This window comes from Anabrus simplex, chromosome 2 (assembly GCF_040414725.1).
Source record: "Anabrus simplex isolate iqAnaSimp1 chromosome 2, ASM4041472v1, whole genome shotgun sequence".
In the NCBI taxonomy this organism is placed as follows: Eukaryota; Metazoa; Arthropoda; class Insecta; order Orthoptera; family Tettigoniidae; genus Anabrus; species Anabrus simplex.
Window position 1 is genome coordinate 858,923,920 of NC_090266.1, and position 23,693 is coordinate 858,947,612.

Below are 23,693 nucleotides of genomic sequence, written 5' to 3' on the forward strand. Positions count from 1 at the left end.
GTCACCAAATCGCACACAGCTGGTACAGCACTCATACAGTTTTGAACAATTATACCATGTTTGACGATGATTTGAGCACTGTTGAAAATGAAAATCCACAGCCTGTTTCCAGTCGTTCGACCGGATCAGGAATGGAATGAATGAAGCCCCCATCTAGCGGCGAGGATAGGAAATGTGCCGGCTGCCAAAGCCTGTCGCACTCCTCTGGGGCAATGATAAATGACTGATAGATGAAATTAAATATTAATGGACAGTGTTACTGGAATGAAAAGTATGACGGGGAAACCAGGGATGTAATGAATGAACCATATATATGCTATTATTACAGTGGGGTCGCCACTCCCAAGGTGATTATTAATGACTGATAAATGCTATGAAATGAGAATGGAGAGTATTGCTGGAATGAAAGATGGCAAAACCGGAGTAACCGGAGGAAAACCTGTCCTGCCTCAACTTCGTCCAGCACAAATCTCACATGGAGTGACCGGGATTCGAACCACGATATCCAGTGGTGAGCGACCGGCGTGCTGACGCCTGAGCCACTGAGGCGTTTGAAAGCCTCCCATTTTGGCCATTGACTTCTGAGTGTAAAGAACTATAAATTGTACATATATTATTTCTACACAATTCTTTAACAAATTTATGACTGTATTCTGGAAGGCAGAGTCTCTGAATTTAAAAATAAAAAAAACATAAATGGTGAACACATGGCTTTTAGGTCTACATATACTGTAAGTATAATCAGTTTTATTTACTCTTATATCACGCCATTCGTTTCATCTCGCTAACTCCTATGATGAGGTTGATGTCTGAACGGACATCATGTCATAAAATCTTGTTACGAAGATTCATCTCGCTTCATACTCGACCCCATAGAGATTCATTTATTTTATTATACATTATGCAATAATAATGCCTTTGCTAGCGAGTGTTTACAGTGCACTATGTCTTCTGATATGGGCTAGAATAAATTTGTAACTTTAATTGACCTGTCTCAGTCTCATCCTTGGCTTTGAAAATATGAAAGTGACCGAGGTATGAGTGATGCTGGCAATACCATTCCTTATGCAGCCAGTCCCTGTTATGAATGGTGTGAAAATATTCCTCATAGGGTCGGTTGGTGCATGAATTTCAGTGGGCCTGCCAGACTGATATACAATAGCAACTTATGACCTGGTGAGGAAAGCAACGGGAAACTAACTCGCTCCTCGTTTTCCTAGTATGCCTTTAAGTGACACCTAGGCTATCTATGTTGGCGGAGCTGTGGAGGATCAAACCAGCCTTTGGGCTAAATATCCAATGCAATAATAATAATAATAATAATAATAATAATAATAATAATAATAATAATAATAATAATAATAATAATAATAATAATAATAATACAAAAGAACTTAATGGCCAGTCATTTGTATGGCAGTTGAGCAGTAGGCTTATCACACAGTAAACCTAATCACTGCTTTCATTTGAATTTGTCGTCGTCTTGAGCTGTCAATTTCACTGGTACTGGTGCTGTCATCATACCAAATTATGTCATCTTCGCTATCGAGAGCACTCGAGATACCGGTCTTATAAAAAAATTTTTAAAACAGTATCGTTTGTTCCTGACTACAGAGTCCAAACAGTGAGAATATATTAACTAATGGTTTCTGGAGATGGTCTCTTTATTTTTCCAGCTCGTGTACGTGTAGCAGGAACCACTCCTTCCAAACAAAGCTGTGCTGCAGAAAGCGTGCCAACTCACCAGCTGATCACTAGCAAATGTTACGAGTTGTACTTCTGAATATAATACATAATGACTGGAAGCATTCTCTGGATAACTGAGACTGTTGATAGCTGGACCTATAAAAAAATATGTATATTTCATGCTAGTTCTCTACATTCATACATCAGGATGTACCTAAACAGCTGTAATCGAGATAAGAGAGACCACATTATTTATGTTAGGTATGCTATCAACGAAAAACAAGATACCTGGGACATATTATGAGAGGCGATAAATACCAGTTACTACAATTAATTATTGAAGGGAAAATTCATGAGAAAAGGCCTATTGGAAGACGAAGAAACTCGTGGTTGAAGGATATCTGAAGATGGCATTGTTGTACATCAGAGGAGGTCTTTCGTGCTGCAATGTCAAAATCAGAGTTGGCTGTGTGGATCGTCAACCTCCGTTCGGAAATGATGTCTGAAGAAAGAAGATGATATCGCCCGGATAGCGCCAGAAGTTCCACGAGGAAAATAATAATGGAAAGCTTGCTGTATTTATGAATATCTAAAGACATGGAAGTACTGCAATTTATTATAACAATGTTTATTTTTTTAAGTTCGTTGTCTTCATGTTTTTATTAAGACGTATGATTTGTTTGGCATGTCCAAAAACTGTAAAAATAGTTAGTGGGCCATAAAACTAAGTTATGATTGCAATGGTTTTTTGGGTCATGTTTTACACCTACTTCTCAAAAAATTACCTATATTTGCATGTTACGAGATATTAAACGATCACTTTGTCAATGATCTCCCCTGCTAAATTAACAGCAACAACCGTGAATATTTCTTAACTGAAGTAAACTCTTCTCCTCATCCCAAGGTTGTACAGCTCTTTTTAGGTACAACTCCACTGGAGGTGAGCTGCATTTACCATTTTACTGCATATCAACCTTCCTGCTATATTTAAATATCTGGCAGTACCGGGAATCGAACTCAGGCACCACAGAACGCCAACTAATTGTGCTAACCGTTACGCTGGCGGACATTCTTACTACTGAAACAGAGACACCACAAGACTGATCCATAATTGCAATGCACAAGTCGGATATACGAGACTGTCCACCTATTTGTGCGACGTCATCAGAACTGCAGTACGCTACGGGGGGGGGCATTTTTTAGCTATGGAATACAATGACGTACCACAAGACTTTGATGCGCGTTTTCATTGCGAGAGTTGGATGGATTAAACTATTCGCAAATTTGTGTGATGTCATCAGAGCTGCATTATGACCCGTACCTGCTTCGAAGCGAAATCGTTCTTCCCTGAATAATTACATAGGGGGTCTTATATGCAAGCTTCGAGGGGGGGTTAACACAGGAGGGGGTCTAATATATAAGGAAATACAGTTGTTATTATTAGTGTTATAATGGCATCTACGTTTCGATCAATGTCTTGTTGGGGTAGGCCATTACGAGGATAGGCTTGTGGAATAGTATATAATGTCGTGACTTATTTAAAAATTGTACCATAGTGTTGATATCATTGTATCTTACTTTACAGATCCATTTTCGATGTTGGAGCGTGAATTGGCTATTCCTACAGAAAAGATCAATACTGCTAAATTTAAAGTTTTGTCCCAAATTCACGTTATGAGGTTATTAAAATCTCACATACCTCTCCAACATTTGAGTCATGGTGCTACATGCTTACGACTTGGTGGGGAGAAGGCTGCACAGCATATAAATTACCACAGTAATTTTCTTTCTGGTAGCACTATAAGTGGCTCTTCTCAAATCAATCCATTTATCCATTGTTCTATTGGCAACTGTCAATACAAATAATTCTCTAATTCTGTGTTTCTTCAAAAGTGAACTAATGGAATTCTGAACATATCACAACCTGAGCCACTTCTAGGATGTAATTAAACTCAGTATGATTTTCTACATTGTATGACCGTTTGGTCAATAGAGTTGAAGGTTTTGAGTTTATAAAAGACAATTCAAGAACGAAGTAGTAAACAGTAGATAAAATTATGAAGGTAACATGTGTATCGCACAATTACTTATGAACTAAACATCTTAATATTGAAAAATTGGAAAAAGTGTGATAACATCTAAGAAATGTTCAGTTATTTCCCTCAATTTCACGTAGATAAGAGCAAGAGAAGCCTTTTACAGTAAGAAAGAAAAAAATATTATCAAGTGTTTTCATTCCTTAGAGGGTACATGGACAGCAATAAAAAGAAGCTTCACTGAAGTTTTCAGTAATGCACTATCTAACTAAATATTTTATGAACACTTTGTACCATTGACTGGTAAATAAGGAATGCTTACAAAAGCAGTGTTTGAAGTCATCTGTAATTTTCTTCCATACAACTCTAACTTATTCCTCATACAATTTTGGAAATTAACATCACACAGCATAGAATCATGTACAAAATAAAGTAAGGGTTCCATACCTAAATATAATGTAAATGGATCTACAAGCAAATAACTTTAAAAAATATACAACACAAGCCAAAACAGAACAATGATCATCAATTGCACAATACAGAAGAGGGTAGGTATTGCTAAGACTCAGCAGAGGAAAACTGAGCTGCTTCCACAAAGACAGCAAAGTAGCTCCCCCAACTTACTTCTTAACTATTGCATGAATTATTTTTCGTTTCCGTTTGGTGAAGAAAATTTCAAGCTTTAATGTTCAACATACATTCAATGTTTTAGATGTACCAGAAATTCTTAACTGGGCCTAATAGCTTAACACTCGTATGTGATGTGAATTGCTATATTGGAATACATATACGATTTTTCACGATTTTACGCTAAGCTTTTAACATTCAAAGACCAAACATTACTAACTACTTTTACGACACGGCAAGTTAGACGTACGGTTAGGGGCACGCGGCTATGAGCTTGCGTCTGGGAGATAGTGGGTTCGAATCCCACTGTCGGCAGCCCTGAAGATTGTTTTCTGTGGTTTTCCATTTTCACACCAGGCAAATGCTGGGGCTGTACCTTAATTACGGCCACGGCCGCTCCCTTCCAACTCCTAGGCCTTTCCTATCCGATCGTCGCCATAAGACCTATCTGTGTCGGTGTGACGTAAAGCCACTACCAAAAAAACTACTTTTACGGTTTTCGGAGTTAGGTTATTCTATTTACCGTATCAGTTTAATCAATCAGTATTTTTATAACTAGTTGATGTTCGACAATTAAGTACACTCAGCTCTCTAGCCTCGCTGCCTGGCAGAGTGGCTCAGATGGTTCAGGTGGTGGCCTTCTGAACCCAAATTGGCAGGTTCGATCCCGACTCGGTGCTATGATATTTGAAGGTGCTCAGCCTCGTGTCAGTAAATTTACTGGCATGTAAAACAGCTCCTGCGGGACTCAATTCTGGAACCTCGGTGTCTCCAAAAACCATACAAGTTGTTGTTAGTGGGACGTAAAGCCAATAACATTATTCTCTAGCCTACCCTATGACTATAAGTCAGGCTCATGACCACTCAAAATTGTCTGTTTTATATTCGGAAGAACCGCTCAGTAATTCTCTCAGTTCATATGTCGCATCATTGTACAATACATCAATAATCGAATCATGAGATCACCGGTGTACGTGGACAGTGAGCGAGTGAGCAGACTAATGCAAAAGCTTAAATAAAAAGATGTTTAATCAGAAAACCAATGGGCTACTGTACATCTCATGACAATTTAAAAAATCCTCTGCTGATAGAAAAAGATATTTTCAAAGATGATCGAGCTAGTTGGCCGTGCGTTTAGGGTCGCATAGCTATGAGCTTGCATTCAGGGGATGGCGGGTTCGAATTCTACCGTCGGCAGCCATTAAGATGGTTTTCCACGGTTTCCTATTTTCACACCAGGCACATGCTGGTGCCATACCTTAATTAAGGGCGCCTTCCCACTTCTAGCCCTTTCTTATCTTTTCGTCGCTATAAGACCTATCTGTGTCGGTACGACGTAAAGCAACTTATTTGATTTACATTTAATATGTGGGCTACTTATTGTGGACACAGGTATTTTTATATCTAATTCTATATATATATAAAAGAGTTTTGACTTTCAGAGAACTGTGGAAAACCATTAGGCAGTGCATAAAAGTTGAGTTATGTCAGTAATTATTATTATTTTTATTATTAACTATGTAAGTTTTTGTGCTGTAATATAATAAGGAAGTATAGTACTGAATCTGAAAGTTAGATGAGGCATAGGGAAGCAGTTCATAGAACGACGACCAGATGGCAGCAGCAAGCATTCTAAAAACCTCTGTTCAGGTGATGATGATGCAGTATACCATCGAAACTAGTACTGAATGAAACATAATATGTTGTAATTACATCTACACAACAAAATTGTAAGGTATTGAATAAGGTGGACCCAAAAACTTTTATTAAAACGTTGTAATTAAAATGAATCGAATATCCCATCACTACTCACTGCCAGTGAGGAGTCTGTATGATTTATAAAAGTGAAAGCATCAGGAATGGTTAAATTAAAATTATAGTGTAATTCAAAGCCCCTTAGACCAAGAACGAAAAACATGCAACTGAAGTACAGAGAACAACTCTGTAATGCTGAAGAACCAATGGTGGACAGCAAAGTTGATTGAAATGCAAAATCTGGTGAAGAGCAACAATTCTAGATCTTTCTTCACCACCCAAGCTATCTATGGATCATCAACTCAAAGAAATAAACCCTCTGTGATCCAAAGATGGCAGTCGACTTCTCAAAGACAAATCTATCAACAGCTCCTGTCTGAAAGACGCTTTGAGGAACAATTAAACAAGGATTCACACACTGATAAGAACATCTTTGTTACAATTCCTGAAAAAGCTACACAAAAACCAATCAGGTAAATAAATAAATGGCATATGGCTTTTAGTGCCGGGAGTGTCCGAGGACAAGTTCACTAATCAGGTGAACTTCCTTCCTACTTCACAGTTCAAGAACAACAAAGCAACAGGCTCAGATAGAAGTGTAGAATTTTTCGAGGAACAAGCCCAGGTAGTAGCTGAATATGCATATATGCTTATTGCCAAAATTTGGAACACTGAAATCATTCCTGCTGACCTATAAAATGCGTTAACCATCACCATCTTTAAAAGAGAGTCAAGTCTTAGTGCAGCAACTATTGAAAAGTATCACTATTTTTTATTGCTTGACAATTTTTAGTACTATCTAACGGTTTGCTGATACTTGTGAAAAAAGTTCCAACTAGGGCACAACTGATATGGTCTTCACACCAGACAAATGTAAGAAAAATCCAAAGAACAAAACCAGCCTCTTAACAAATCCTTTGTAGTTATTTTAAAAGCCTTTGACTCGGTAAACCGAGAAGTTCTTTGGAGAGTACTAGTTTTAACTGGGAATCCACCAATATACATCAGAATACTTCAACTGTTACAACATTTTTGCTACTAGTTTCGTGATCAACGGACTTCGAAAGCCCTTTAAGATCACAACGGGTGTCAAGCAGGGATGCGAGATTGCTCCGACTTTGTTCTCTATGCTTGTAGGGACTATATTGCACCTTGTTGAGGGAAGATTTCCCCCGTGTGTGGAAAAATGGTGTAAATTTGAAGCGGATTATTTCATTTTAGCAGAGTGCGATACAAGACCAAACTATCCTAAACTATAATTACCAAACATCAACAAACTTCAATACACACACGACAATGTCGCTTTAGCCAATACAATGGATAACTTACAAATTATTTTGAATGCATTTAACTGAGCATATACTAGTATCCACTTAAAACTTAACATAAACAAAACATTAAGTTCCTTACAAACCAGCACCAAATTCCAACGAGGCAGTTCCTTCCATCATGTTCCATGGCGAGACCTAGCACAAAATCAAACACTTCCCTTACCTCTCAACAAATGATAGCAATTTTCTTTTTTTGTTATCACAGAAGCCATTTCTTTTCAGTTTCAACTGAATAAACAGGCTGAATAACCTTGCAGTTACAGATAAAATGCTGGCCAAGACGCTGAATTTCAGTATGGCTTTCGATATAATAGTGCGACCTTCAGACCTCTCTGAAGAGAGTCTTAGACAATGACATTTCAAGACCAGACCAAGCTACACATTTACACTGCCATAACACCAACAATTTATTATGGGTGCCCGAGTTGGATTTTTTACAGAAGAGACACAAGATGTCCAGGAAAACATCATCTTAGAAGCATATTTCAGAGATAAATGGCACGACTGTTGAAAGAACTGTAATAATGTGCTTACATTCTGCCACTCTGCAAAACTGTATTCTTTTCAGATTTTTCATTTTCATGTCTCCTTCAAATATAAACTCGTCTTTCACTCAACCTCATCCCGTATCTTATTAACACAAACCTACTGTTTCTCAGATGTGGCTATGTCATTGCTTCTGGCTCTCAATGATTTCTTCTAGCATGTTCCTTTCCTCTCTTGCCCATACCTCTACGTTTTCTGCCCTACGTACCTCTGGAATCATAAAAATACTGGTGGTGTTCAACTTTTTCTTCATCTGTGGTATTGTGTTGCTCTGAAAAGGAGAGCTGCCCATTCCAAACTCTGCTTCTATAAGCTACAATCTTTCTACATTCTGGCACTATGCCTTACTAGTATGACACTGCCAGCCACATTAAATGTAGAAAGTACGGGGTGAGACTCTTTTACTCATAATTAATACACCGTATTCAGAAGATGGTTCTACCTGAAGGCTCATATATTTTGGAACATGCTTAATTTCTATTCCCACTGGAGTTATGGTGTCAATAAAACTGGGGCCATATCCATGTGTTGCATTGCACTCAATAAAATTTTCATAATAATCCTCCCTTTCCATTTTTTCTCTTCTCCAAATTCTACTGGCATACCTGCCAATTTTTAGAAATAAAAAATAGGAAGAAAAAAGGTCAGGATAAAAGGCATGCATATCTACAGTTACAATGCGAATTAACCATTAAATTTAAAATCTTAAACTAAGAAAACATAAAAATGGTTACACGAAAATGTACCTAATCATTCTCATTCATGACACATACAAATAACATTTATGTCACACTGACACATGCAACAAAATGCATAATAGTTTCCTTTATCAGACGGTAAAATGAACGCAAATTTATAGGTATCTCTGAACAGTTTGAGATAACATTTGTTATACTTTTTGGTCATAACGAGAAGAGAAAATACCAGAAACTGTCATTGACACAACCTCCTTAAATACAAAGCAAAGTCACCTCCGTACAGGCCATGAAGGCCCTTGGAGGAGTGGAAGGTAAAGGCTTCCACCATTGTTAACCTTGGCACGTGATGGGGTAGAGTGGTTAGCTCTACGCCCGGCCGCCTTTGCCCCCAGGAATTAACCTGGTACTCATTTTTGGTGTAGGCTGAGTGAACCTCAGGGCCATATGCACCTCCGGAAGCGGAAATCTTGTTTCTTAAATCTTACGACTTCCTGACGGGGATTCGAACCCACGTCCTTCCGGGCGAACCGAGCACGCCTTTACCGCCTCGGCCAGGCAGCCCTTTCTCCTTAAATACATTCAACTCATTAAAATTATGCACTTAAATACGTGAAACTACCACATACAAAACAATTCAATATGTCCCATACATTATTAACACATGACTTTGACACAAGAAAAAACACGTGGCCTACAACTCGGACGAAATTACGCAAAGAAACGATGTTAACAGAGTGCGAACAACACAATAACAAATTCTTTCGCCCCGATTAACTGAGTCGCTAGCGAGCACTAGCCTCTCTTGCTTGCAGGACGATTTCCGCCCCGAATCCCCAGCTGTATAAAGCGCACATGCTGCTATGGTGAGCGGGAAACACGATACATGAAGGCGACGGACGAAACACTCGCAAAACAAAGCATCAAATAAATACGCCTGAAAATGAGGTTTCGTAAATTACACAAGCACATAAGAATTTATCCTTTATCCTAGGGGAAGAGTATTGACCGTTATATTGGTCAAAAATAGGAAGAAGTAAAAATAAATCGGAAGATGAGTTAAAAAACAAAGTTTCCGGGTAAACGGAAGGGTTGGCAGGTATGTATTGGGAATAGCCCAAGTTATGTCTGTTACGTCCGATACTGTGCTGTGTGTGCCTTTCTACATAAACACTTGTTTTGCAGCGAACACTCGATACTGTAACATATTCTAATTCTCATTCTATCATGCAGTACGCATCTACTTAACTTTGATGAAGTTATTTGAATTTGACTCTTGCATGTTTGGGTTCCGCTGTTGGTATCATGGTCAGCTGTTCCCTATCTCTGTGATGATGACTGGGCTATCCTGTTGTTTTTTTTGGTCCTAATTTGCTTTTACGTTGGAGTATTAAGATATAAAAGTTACATAACACAAGTTGCAGGTTAGTTTTTGGGAGGAACAGTCACTAACTATACCTGCTGCCTCTTGCAGCCCCTAGCCACACCTGATAAAGTACCTACATAAATAGCAGTACTTTTTTTTTTTTTTGCTAGGGGCTTTACGTCGTACCGACACAGATAGGTCTTATGGCGACGATGGGATAGGAAAGGCCTAGGAGTTGGAAGGAAGCGGCCGTGGCCTTAATTAAGGTACAGCCCCAGCATTTGCCTGGTGTGAAAATGGGAAACCACGGAAAACCATCTTCAGGGCTGCCGATAGTGGGATTCGAACCTACTATCTCCCGGATGAATAGCAGTACTATATCTTCATCTCGCTTCCTTCTCTCCCACTATCCCTTTCAACAGCTTGTCACTCACATTCTTTACTCTTCCAAGAAATGTTTGTAATGACCCATTTACTTTCCCTGCACTAATACTTCGAAACCTTGATTTATTAAATATGCAATGGCAGCTAGGTATTCATAGACGTCAAAGGATCTGCAGTTAAACAAATGCTGAAACCTGACATAAAATATATCGATGAAGAAGTGTCACGCACTGTTCGTATGCTGTCGGATTGAGAGATGAAGCAATAGTCTTCCCATCAGGCAAAACGTAAGCAGGGTTTAATATGGTACATTATATGTTCCACCGACATAGACTTTTCTCATGGTGATGATCGAATAGGAAAATGGGAAACCATGGAAAACCATCTTCAGGGCTGCCAACGATGGAGTTTGGACCTACCATCTTCCGAAAGCAAGATCAAAACTACGAGAGACAAACTGCGTAGCGAACTCGCTTGGTAAATCCACTAAAATAAGCCACAAAATCATCTTCCACCATAGAAGAAGGCTGGAAATCTGCGGTAAACAACCGTGGAAGTAGCTTGTCCAGCTTCTCTTCCTGTATCTCACTCATTTTATTTTGTATTGGTATAAATAATTATAGCAACTGTTGCTTCAATGCCCCACAGGTTGCAGTTAATGATAAAGTTCTGGAAGGGCAGGTACTTAAGTTGGCACTTGCAATGGCTTTTCTGAACTTGATATCTGAGTACCATGAACATCCACAGAACTACATGCACAGGTAGAATTTTGAAATTTAAACTATCTTCAGTTATTATTATTATTATTATTATTATTGAAGAGCCTCCGTGGCTCAGACGGCAGCGCGTCGGCCTCTCACCGCTGGATACCGTGGTTCAAATCCCGGTCACTCCATGTGAGATTTGTGCTGGACAAAGCAGAGGCGGGACAGGTTTTTCTCAGGGTACCCCGGTTTTCCCTGTCATCTTTCATTCCAGCAACACTCTCCATTATCATTTCATAGCATTTATCACTCATTAATAAAATCATCTTGGGAGTGGCGACCCCATCAGCCTATATATGTTTCATTCATCACATCCCTGACCCGGTCAATGACTGGAAAACAGGTTGTAGGTTTTCATCATCATCATCATTATTATTGGGTGCCTTCTTTAAACTTATTTCTTAAAATCACAGAATGTTTCCCTGTAAATGAGACTCTGTCCAGAAAAACTGTATAGGATAAATTTAGTTGTAGAGTCTGTGGCAGTGAAAAGACCACAGAAGACTAGTTTTCTCTCTTTTGTTCATCGTCCACAACACTACATGAAACACAATGAAAGACCAAGTGGAACTGATTTGAGGAACTATGCCACTGTATGTTTTATCTTTTGTACGCCTAATAATAATGTTATTTGTTTTACGTCCCACTAACTACTCTTTTACGGTTTTCGGAGACGCCAAGGTGCTGGAATTTAGTCCCGCAGGAGTTCTTTTACGTGCCAGTAAATCTACCAACATGAGGCTGACGTATTTGAGCACCTTCAAATACCACCGGACTGAGCCAGGATCGAACCTGCCGAGTTGGGGTCAGAAGGCCAGCGCCTTAACCGTCTGAGCCACGCAGTCCGGCCGTAAGCCTAATAAAAAGCACTTCAAATAACTAAAGACTATCTGTGACCCTCCAACAAGCAACAGAGTGCGAATGTCAGTACTGCCTCCTGCACAGGATTACATACTTAAAGCAAGCTGCTGTGCTTCCTTACGGGAGCCTAATATCAACTAGCCAATTAAAAACATCCTCCCCTTCCCTTGGTTTCACTGAGAGATTTTCTTTTGTATTAGGGTCTTTGGTGGAACATAATATTTCTAAGAGCGGCTTACTGTGACGGAACAGGATACATTATCATGTTACGATATCTAAATCGCTGTCCTCGGACACTCCCAGCACTAAAAGCCATACGCCATTTCATCTAACTCCCATCTGTATCATTAAGAATGCACTTGTTGCATGCTATTAAATTTATCTTGCTTATTAATGTTAATTTTATTTTGTAGAAGATGGAAAATACCAATTGTTAAATAGTTTGGTAAGAGTTATAAGGAAATCACGTGAATTAGATTCTTGGTTGGGTTCTTGCTTATTTTTGTACAGAGAAAATACTACTGAAATGTTAAATTACTGTCATTGACGTAGGTGTATTAAGGGTTCAAACCATATTTGTTTATCTTAATAAGATTAGATCTGGCATGCCCATTAGGCATATAAACCTGTGGATATTCGTATATAACCAAGAGTTGTACCGATCTTGCTAATCATCATCATCATTATTATTACTACTTTATATCAATGACAGTAATGTTTTATCTGTTCAATTCTCAGCTAATCATATGGTCTAATCTCTGACTTACTTAGACTGTAAAACAAAGCCTCTCATTTGTGGTGAATGTCTGCGTACCAATCCTTGTAAGAACACTTTATTATTTGGAAAGTTTCTTTTTTGTCTGTAAGTCTTTGTATCTCTCTTCTAATATTGTCACCAACGTTAAAAATAAATTGTCAAAGACTTACTGGAAACTAACTTATGTATAACTATACAAATAATCTAACCCTTTGTACTATTTTTGGAGATCTGGGCCATGGGTCTTTGTGAATCACATAGTTTACCTTCATATTGTTATTTTGGGCTGTCCACTCCCTGAGTTCACTCAGTTTAAGAAATATTGTGAAACATATCTTTAGACTATCTGCTGACAAGCGCTGAAATTGATCAAAACACTTTCTACATGTACCATTCTTGCTGCTCTAGTGTGTTTTAAAAATTTAAGCTATGGAAAACCACAATTAAATCGGGTGTGAATACACTGTATATTTTAACCCCATAGCATCTGTTGCAGAATTTTGGTGTCTTGGAAGAGGCCAATACTAGGAGCATCGAGACAATAATTATACATACATACATACCTACATCATGATTATTATAGACTGTTATCCTTTCAGCGTTCAGTCTGCAAGCCTCTGTTAATTTACTAAATGTCTCCACAATCCTGTATTTGCAATGAGTGCAGTGGCCTCATTTAGTTCTATATCTCTCATCCAAAAATCGTTAGAATCCGAGTCTAACCTTCGTCGTCTTGGTCTCCCTCTACTTCTCTTATTCTCCATAACAGAGTCCATTATTCTCCTAGATAACCTATCATCTTCCATTCGCCTCACATGACCCCACCAGTGAATCCCGTTTATGCGTACAGCTTCATCCATCGAGTTCATTAGCCTTTATCTCCTCATTCCGACTACCCTCCTGCCATTGTTCCCACCTGTTTGTAACAGCAATCATTCTTGCTACTTTCATGCCTGTTACTTCTAGCTTATGAATAAGATATCCTGAGTCCACCCAGCTTTCGCTCCCGTAAAGCAAAGTTGATCTGAAAACAGACCGATATAAAGATAGTTTCGTCCGGGAGCTGACTTCCTGCTTACAGAATAACGCTGAAAGCAATGTGTTAGCTTTACTGCACCTTGATTCAATCTCACTTACTACATTACCATCCTGGGAGAACAAGCATCCTAAATACTGTTCCAGCTTTTGTATCACCAATCTGACATTCAATTCTCCAAGAACTCATTCTACCATCAATTCTCACTGAAGCCCAATTGTCAACATAAATGCCTTTGATTGATTTTAATAATCTACCCTTAATCCCATAGTCCCCCAGTATGGCGAACATCATTTCCCTCGGAAGCCTGTCATATGCGTTCTCTAGATCTACGAAATATAAACATGACTGTCTATTCCTCTCATAGCATTTTTCAGCTACCTGGTGCATACTGAAAATCTGATCCTGACAGCCCCCTCTGTAGTCTGAAATCACACTGGTTTTCATCCAACTTCCTCTCAATGACTGATTACACCCTCCCTTCCAAGATGCCAGCGAATACTTTGCTTGGTATACTAATCAATGAGATAACTCGATAGTTGTTGCAATTCTTCCTGTTCCCTTGATTACAGATAGGTACAATTACTATGTTGTTATTTTTTTTGCTTAACGTCGCACCGCCACAGATATGTCTTATGGCGACGATGGGATAGGAAAGGTCTAGGAAGTGGAAGGAAGCGGCCGCGGCCTTAATTAATGTACAGCCCCGGCATTTGCCTGGTGTGAACATGGGAAACCACGGAAAACCATCTTCAGGGCTGCCGACAGTGGGGCTTGAACCCACTATCTCCCGATTACTGGATACTGGCCGCTCTTAAGTGACTGCAGCTATCGAGCTCGGTGGTACAATTACTGCTTTTGTTGAATCCGAAGGTACCTTACCAACACTCCAAGCTAATCTTGTTACTCTATGAAGCCATTTCATTCCTGCCTTCCCACTATACTTCACCATTTCAGGTCTAATTTCATCTATTCCTGATGCTTTATGACAACTGAGTTTATTTACCACCTTTTCCACTTCCTCATGCGTAATTTCACCAACATAATTTTCCTCCTCCCAATGAGCCGAGTTGTTTGCAACACAACCAGGAAGATTTCCTTTTACGTCGAGAAGATTTTCAAAATATTCCCTTCACATGTCCAGTGATTTCCTGGGATCTATTATGAGTTCACCTGAATTACCAAAAACACTGTTCATTTCCTTCTCCCCGCCCTTCCTAAGATTCTTTATTACCGTCCAGAAAGGTTTCCAGCTGCTTGACCAAGCCTTTCCAGTTATTACCAAAATCTTCCCACGACTTCTTTTTGGATTTAACAACTATTTGCTTCGCTCTGTTTCTGTCATCTACAAACAATTCCCTATCTGCACCTGGCCTTGTTTGGAGCCATTTCTGATAAGTCTTTTTACGTTTACAAGCTGCTCTCACTTCATCATTCCACCAAGATGTTCGCTTTTTCCCATCTTTATACACAGTTTTCCTGGGCACTCCCTTGCTGTTTCTACTACAGCATCCCTGTATGCCATCCATTCTCTTCCTATATCCTGAACCTGCTTACTGTGCACTGTTCAGAACTTCTCACTAATCATATCCATGTACTTCTCTCTAATTTCCTCGTCCTGGAGATTTTCTACCCTTATTAGTTTGCAGACAGATTTCACTTTCTCTATCCTAGTCCTAGAGATACATAGTTCACTACAGATCAGATAGTGGTCTGTATCATCGAAAAATCTCTGGAAAAACCATACATTCCTAACAGATTTCCTGAATTCAAAGTCAGTTAAGGTCTGGTACCCCTACCCCTCTCCATTGTAGCGTTGAAAATAATGCTTGAAGAATGTATTCATAACGGCTAAACTCATACTAGCACAGAAGTCCAGCAAATGCTTCCCATTCCTATTAGCTTCCACATCTCCTCCACACTTACCAATCAATCACCCTTTCGTAATCTTCAGTTCTATTTCCAACTTTCGCATTGAAATCGCCCATTAGCGATATCCTATCCTTGCTGTTGACCCTGACTACGATGTCACTCAATGCTTCATAAAACTTGTCAAATTCATCCTCATCTGCACCCTCACATGGTGAATACACCGAGACAATTCTCATCCTACTTCTTACAAATGCAAATCTATCCACATCATTCACTCATTTACGTGCCTAACAGAAAGCATGTTGCGTGCAATAGTATTCCTGATGAACAGTCCTACCCCACACTCTGCCCTTCCCTTTTTAATACCGTCAAGTACACTTTATAATCTATCACTTCCTCGTTATCTTCTCTTACCCTAATATCATTTACTTCTAGCATATCCAGATGCATCCTCTTTGCTGACTCAGCCAGTTCTACTTTCTTCCATAAGCTCTATTAATATTGATAGCTCCCCATCGAATTCAATTTCATTCGCCCAGTTGTTTCCAAGGAGTCCCTCACCTGTCAAATGGTGATGATGATGATGATGCTTGTTGTTTAAAGGGGTCTAACATCGAGGTCATCGGCCCCTAATGGTACGAAATGAAATAACAAAAAAATCAAATTCATCCACTGACCAAAAAAAAAAAAAAAAAAAATGTCATGAAGAATGAATGGATGGACATGAACCCAACAAAAAACAAGAACAGTGGATCAGACTAAAACAAAAGATCGTAAATAATAGTATTACTGACCAAGGGACCACTTATAAAGCACAATGATGACTGATGTCTAAAGGGGTGCAAAATCCATGTCTAAGGCCCCACAGAATGGTACATGTCATGAGTAAAGTAGAACCATGGTATTTGTCATGTTGGGGTACTCATCAAAAGTAGCAAAGACTCAAGGTGTTCCACACAAGATGGTACTACTCAAGTATTTTACTTCGTACAGGGAACGCAGACCTATGGTGTTTCTCACACAATGGTGCCACTCACAGCCAACGCAAACCGATGAGGCTCCTCACCTAGGTGTACTAATCATGGGCACCAGTATTCCCGTGGTGTTCCTCACATAGTGGGCACCAATCACAGGCAACGCAGACCGACGGTGTCGCTTATATAGCGGTACAACACAAAGGCAACGCAGACCGACGGGGTCGCTCATATAGCGGTACAACACACAGGCTACGCCCACACCCGCAGTGTTGCTCACATGGGTACGACACACGGGTACTGGAAACCCCCAGGCCAGCCTCTTTACTGCTACGAATCACGAACCTATTTCGTACCTAATTTAGTGGTACTACTCGCAAGTACAGGCAACCCATGGCGTTCCCCGCATGATGGTACGAATCAATACGAATCACAAACCTATTTCGTACCTAATTTAGTGGTACTACTCGCAAGTACAGGCAACCCCATGGCGTTCCTCGCATGATGGCACGAATCAAAAGTAGTTTCATGGTTCTAATTCAAACATCCCTTGGTCGCCCCTTTTAGTCTTACGACAGGCAGGGGATACCACGGGTGTGTTCTACATGTGCGCCCCCCACCTGCAGGGGGTAGTGTGTTTGGTCCGCGAGAGGTATTTTATTTCCCTCAAGTCTACCAGCAGGCCGGTTAGGACCCTCCTATCCGCCATCTGAGACGCACCACGTGGGAGTTTCACCTCTCCCCCTGCCACGCCAGCGTAGTAGGTTTGTGGCCTGTCAAATGGGAGTGGGACTCTGATACTCCCATAGGTCCGAGGCTTGCTTAAAATGTTCCGAGCTTGGTAAATACATGAAGCAGGATGCTTCCCTACTTACACATAGTCCAAGTGAGGATCTCTCCTGTAACGGGTTAAGAACCACCAGTTGATTGTATAGTCCTAGCCGCCTGAGCACAAAGAGGGCCACGACTCAGAATATGTCCGAGATACCCACTTCGATTCTGTAGCAAGTGTTATCCCGACTCTCAGGACCACTTACTAGGCCACTCAGCCGTTGCCCATGGTTCACAAACTAGGACGTGACTACAGTAACCCACAATATGAACCATGATAATAATTATATCAAACATTAATTTTGAGGGCTGGCCATATCACGCCTTCCAAAGCAAGCAATGTTTTCTCAGCTGTAGAATGGATAAGGTAATCAAGTAGGACAGCACATGTGATATAAAAGTATGTTCTCTAGTGTAATAACGAGGAAGTGCCGAACTGACGACGACAACTGGGAAGATGGACTATTTGATTGGCTGATGCAGGTACATACTATCCATCAATACCCGTAACATTTTGAACAACAGCGATTATAAAAGAGGTCACAAAAGAATCAGAAAATCAAAGAAGAAATAACCAGCAGGTTGTACAATCTCCATAAGCATTGGCCATTTTGATGTGACAGCATTGTGCCAGAGCTTGTGGTTCTAGAATTGGATTCTTCAGCCATCTAAGGGCCCACAGTGGGTGACCCTGATGCACTCCGAAGACATCATTATACTTGGTGGGTGACCTTGATGTACTCCGAAGACATCATTATACTTAGTGGGTGACCCTGATGTACTCCGAAGCCATCATTGTACTTGTCAGTGAATGAATTCCTGATATTTTGTTTCTGTAGTTTACAATTCATTATTTGTATAAGAAAATCACCATGGGCTTGCTACGAGTTTTACTTCTAACTTGCTGCTGGAATTTTATATCACAGAATTGATTACGAATATTTTTGCATGAACACTTGATCTTCACACCTTTTATCATTTATTTGAAGAGAACCTGTGTGGTCTGCATTCATTTCATATGGTACTTAGGACATAAGATTACAAGAATTATACCAGCTAACAATATAGTTATGATGTTATGATTTTAAGCACACACTTGACAGTACAAATGGAACTGGGATGCAATGTTTCTTGACTACTGAGTGGGCGAATGCAACATTTTGGCATAAAACTCAAGATGATAGCAATAATTCTGTAGAATAACAAGCATTTTAACTATAGACTAGAGTTTACAAACAAGGTCTAAATACTCTTGCAATGATTAAAAAACTTACCTGAATTGGGCTGAAGTCAGGATCATTGAGATTACGTAAAAACCATAAGACACCCGGTCGCAGGACCTCCCGCAAAAGTAGAATGAAGGAAGCAAAATAATAAACGTACACCATGCCAACCAACCAATGAATGAACATTGATGTGCCAGGAGCTAGGCGGAAACTTGATTCACGATCTCGTAGAGTGGCGTCAAACATTGACAAAGAGCAAATGTCAAGCCACCATCCACAAATCAAAGGTAACACACCAATCTCTACCACTGAGAGCAGAGACACCTGAAACAAGTATAGAAGAGATTCACAAACATAATTACAGCTTGCGGATGATAAGACAGAGCTATTTATTTGACACTGTTATACTTCAACTGAAAACAACCATTAAAATTATCATTTTTTATCTGGGAATTCCATTAAGAACACTAATGAATTGGTTGAAAAACTAAATCATGTTACTATTCAACCCAGTTATTCTCTCCATTTCTTTGATATTGTTAACATGTACACAAGCATCCCGATTTCAATTTTTTTTTTGCATTATTCACAATAATTTAAATAAACACAGTGGCCTGAGCCCACTAGAAATTCAAGATTTCATCTCTATTCTAAAAATGGTTTTGAATAACAATTATTTCACATTTGACAATACCACTTATCAGCAAAATGAGCTATGGGATCGCCTCCATCAGGCATCCTAGCTGAAATCTATCTGGATCATTTAGAACACACCAAAATTAATAACATCTTTAGTACTATTATTTTTTGGACAAGATATGTGATCATGAACAAAAGTGCAACTGACTCCATCACCACTCCAGCCAATCTTAATCACATTGACCCAGATATCAAGTTTACACTAGAATCAGAGAACGATTAAAAAATTAATTATTTAGATCTAACGATCATCAGACAACCTCATTCATTGAGCTACAAGATTTTTAGAAAACCAATGCAAACCATGAACACAATCCATCAAGATTCCATATACCCTCATGCCCATAAATGTGCAGCATACCATAGTATGGTACATCATACTTTTAGCATCCTGCTGTCCAAAGAAGAACTTAAAAACGAATTAAACACCATTTGCAGTATAGTTAAATTTAAGGGCTAAACAGCTCCTTTTTACAGAAAGTCATTAATAAACAAACACCAAACTTCGACCGCCTTAACAAAAGAAAAAACTCAATTTTTTATCTACTTTCACGTTTAGTAATAGACAAGTCTACCAAATCATAAACATACTTAAAAAGCATGTAAAAATAGCCTTCAAAACTTGTAACAGAAACATCGATATTTTACACAATACCAATTCTATTAATCAAAGCAACAAGTTTACCAAGTCAGGTGTTTACAGACTCAATTGTAATAATTGTGACACATCTTATGTCGGTCAAATAGGTAGGAGCTTCCTTACAAGATACTTAGAGCAAGTGAACGCCCTGAAATATAACAGATTTTCGGCCATGGGACAGCACATGGGTAATACTAACCGTAAGTTCACTAATATCAAACCAAGACATCAAAATTCTCCAAGGTATAGAAAAAGGCCCCCCTGCTCAATTTTATGGAAAATTGTTTTATCCATCTGGAACAGTTTTTCAATCCTACATCAATCTAAATGAAATGTCAGAGAAATCAAACAATTTATTTGCCCATTTAATTCCTATCTTTAATAATCATGTCTCAGTAAAAAGAATTATTTCTTTTATAATCTCTTTAAATTCCCTTCTCAGCAGTCCTTTGTTCCGCATCCTTCAGATCCAACTTAGACGACACCCCTTCTCCCCTCACTTCTTAATCCCCCCTCCCCTCCTCTATTACTCCTTTGTTTCCATTGCCTGCTTCCCACAAACATTTCAGTGCTTGTTCCCTATCCACTCCTTTGTTTCCATGGCCTGCCTGCTTCCTTCAGCATGTCAGTGTTGGTTCTACATCAGACATTAGATATACTATACATTTCACTATAGAGGTGAGTCTCAAATATTTTTTTTCCTTCTTAATTTCTTTTCTGTTTATTTATTCATTCCTAATTCTGGCTATCATTTCCAGATTTACTTCATTGCCTGAGGTCCTAACTCAATGTAAAGACATCATATTATGACAAGATCACAACCATACTTTTTGTTATTATATGTATTTTAATGCTATAATTAATCCTGCAACATTGTCTTTGTCTTGTATACATATGTTTTAGTTATCAAATGATCTGTTTAATTTTTATTTTGGCTGAAGATGGCCACTAAGTGGCTGAAACTAGTTCTAAGCCTGATGTAATATTATTTACATGATATATTGAATATTGAAATCCATTCGGGATTTGGCAGTTCTAAGAGCGTGTTGATCAATCCCGTTGAGGGTGTCCTCATTTTGAGGTTTCAGAATATTGTAACCCTACGTAAAGGTTACTGTATAGGTACAGTCACATAATTACTTTTTTAAACAATATTATTTCAAGATTTATTTCATTTGTAATTTGTCGTACTATACAAATGGTAATTTACAATTTGGAGAGAGTCCCTGAGAATATTAAAGGCAATTTCTTCTAGTTTCAACACGATTCCAAAACTCTGAAAGACGTTCACGCAGAATTTAGATATCGCTCCTTGAGCAACACAGCAGCCCAATTACCTCCCAATTTTCCAATGGAATGTTGTGTGTTGTATCTCTCCTCTATATGTTTAAAGCACAATTCTTAGTGCCTCGTCTCATCTTTTCTGCTTGTGTTTTTTCCTCCTTCAAACCTCCCAGTTGAATCAATAACGAAACGATGTTGTTCTTTCTGTTGATCGCTGATGTTAGCACGCTTATTGGAGCCCTCATATGAAAAACAAGGCATTTCTGAAAAATTTAAAGCTTGTTTGACGTTTTGAGGCAACTAACAATACAGCTGCAGTGTCTACAGTTTCCCAATAGATTTGTGGCAGAAACCAACAACATGCCGAAGGGTTTCATTCTCATTGCAGTGACAGCAATGGGTTTCTTGGCTTCTATTACAGATATTGCGGTCTGCGATGATGTTACAATTTATTTTAGTGCATTACTGAAGTGCGAACTCAGATAAATGCAAGTTGGATTTGGTGGATTGTGTCACTGGCATAATTTGTCACCAAAGAATGGAGGTTCGTCTAGTCAGACATATCGAACCATAGTATGCACAGTATCAGTATATGGTGCCGAGTGCTGACTGTCCAACAAAAGCACCAAACATCAATTTCACACCATAGAGATGCAAATGCTCCGCTAGTTGATGGGCGTTTCCTTAATATACATCACGAATGTCACAATTCGTCAGCAAATGGGCATCGTGCCAATTATGGAGAAAATGCAGGAAATGTGCCTGCTATGGTATGGCCATGCTCACAGTGAAACACCTGGCACAGTTGTCGACCTTGCTTTCCACTTTGATGTCAACAGTAGGTATGCCCAGCTGGATGACCAAAAAGGTGCTGGCTTGATACAGTAAAAGAGGAATTATATCCCTTTCAGACCGTGTACACACAGTTGAGTGGGTTCGTATTTTATTTGTGTTTGAGCTTACTTGAAGTTTTCTTGGCGCTAGACTGAACTGCAGTGATTGTGCGGGACACGTAGCATGTACTTAAGTTTTTTTTTTTTTTTTTTTTTTTTTTTAAGCGCTTGGCCACCAGGGGGCAGGAAGAAGAGTTTAAAAATGCATTTCATTGGCAAGATGGTGGAAAGCAGTAAAAGCGTAATGTAAATATTAATTTATTGCATTCATATTAATCTAGAAGCTTCACTGAATATCAGAATGTAATATATGAAGTGTGTAAATTGTTTAGCAAACTTAAATGGTGAACTTATAACATCGTACGTAACATCATGAGGTTTTGAATGTTGATATGCACAACTGTGCGGGCTAGGTTTTCCTACAGGCAATGCATGCGGGAGTTCTGGGTGCTGCCACAAAAAGCACTGTGAAAGCAGAATTCGTACTCTACGTGAGAAATGTAATGTATAATATTTTAATTGTTTTAAATCATTCCACACTGTAAAATAGAACATCTGATCATGTATGTGTGTGTATTCACATGTGCCGAGCTGAATTTTCTTTCTGTAAGTAGTGAATTAAGTCCCAACACACACAATTGTGTGGGTGCCATTTTTCAGACGATACTATGTACAAGATGTATTACGTACCCATAACTACTTACGGGGAAGAAATTTGAACAATGACAAAGAAGGATGAGAGTTGAATACAAGCAGCCGAAATGAAGTTCTTGAGGAGTATGATACAGAAGAATAGAAGAGACAAAATAAGGAATGAGAAAATCCGGGAAGAAATGGGAGTGGAAAAAATGAATGATAGAATTGAGAAGAGCCGACTAAGATGGTTTGGGCACACAAAGCGAAAGAGTGATGAAAGAATGCCAAAAAAGGTGATGGAAATGCAAATGCGAGGAAGGAGAGGCCGTGGACGACCACGATTGAGATGGACGGACACAATCCAACGCAGTATTATAGGAAGAAATCTGGAGTGGGACACAGTGTTGGAGGAGGAGTGGTGGAAAGAGCAAAGAAAATGGAGAGGAACCCATATTTGCCCTACCCGGCTACAGCTGGATGAAGGGAAATGATGATGCTGATGATGATGATGATTTCTTATTTTGTAAAATAAACTGTAAACACGTGTATTTGAGAGCATTTTAGTACATTTTTGACGTACAAATGTAAATTCACACCTCCAGTTTCTTTTCAGGTCTGACAAGGTGCTGCCGCCAAACAGGCTGTAAAAGCAAAACTCGTCCACAGTGTAGAAAATGTAATGTATACTTGTGTTTGAACAAAGATTTTAATTGTTCCACACTGTAAAATAGAACATCTGATCATGTACATATGTATATTCACATGAACTGAGGTAATTTTTCTTTTTTGTAAGT

The 23,693-nt window shown here is 39.1% G+C and overlaps 1 protein-coding gene across 2 annotated transcripts in view; it reads right to left on the minus strand.

Moving 5' to 3' along the window:
* The window catches only part of LOC136864515 (E3 ubiquitin-protein ligase MARCHF6), a 152,414-nt gene that overhangs the window by 46,449 nt on the left and 82,272 nt on the right, over nucleotides 1-23,693 (minus strand). For both annotated transcript variants that reach the window (XM_067141581.2, XM_067141582.2), the window contains exon 5: nucleotides 18,796-19,071. In XM_067141581.2, the coding sequence (XP_066997682.2) occupies nucleotides 18,796-19,071 (276 nt within the window). The remainder of the gene's footprint in view (nucleotides 1-18,795; nucleotides 19,072-23,693) is intronic.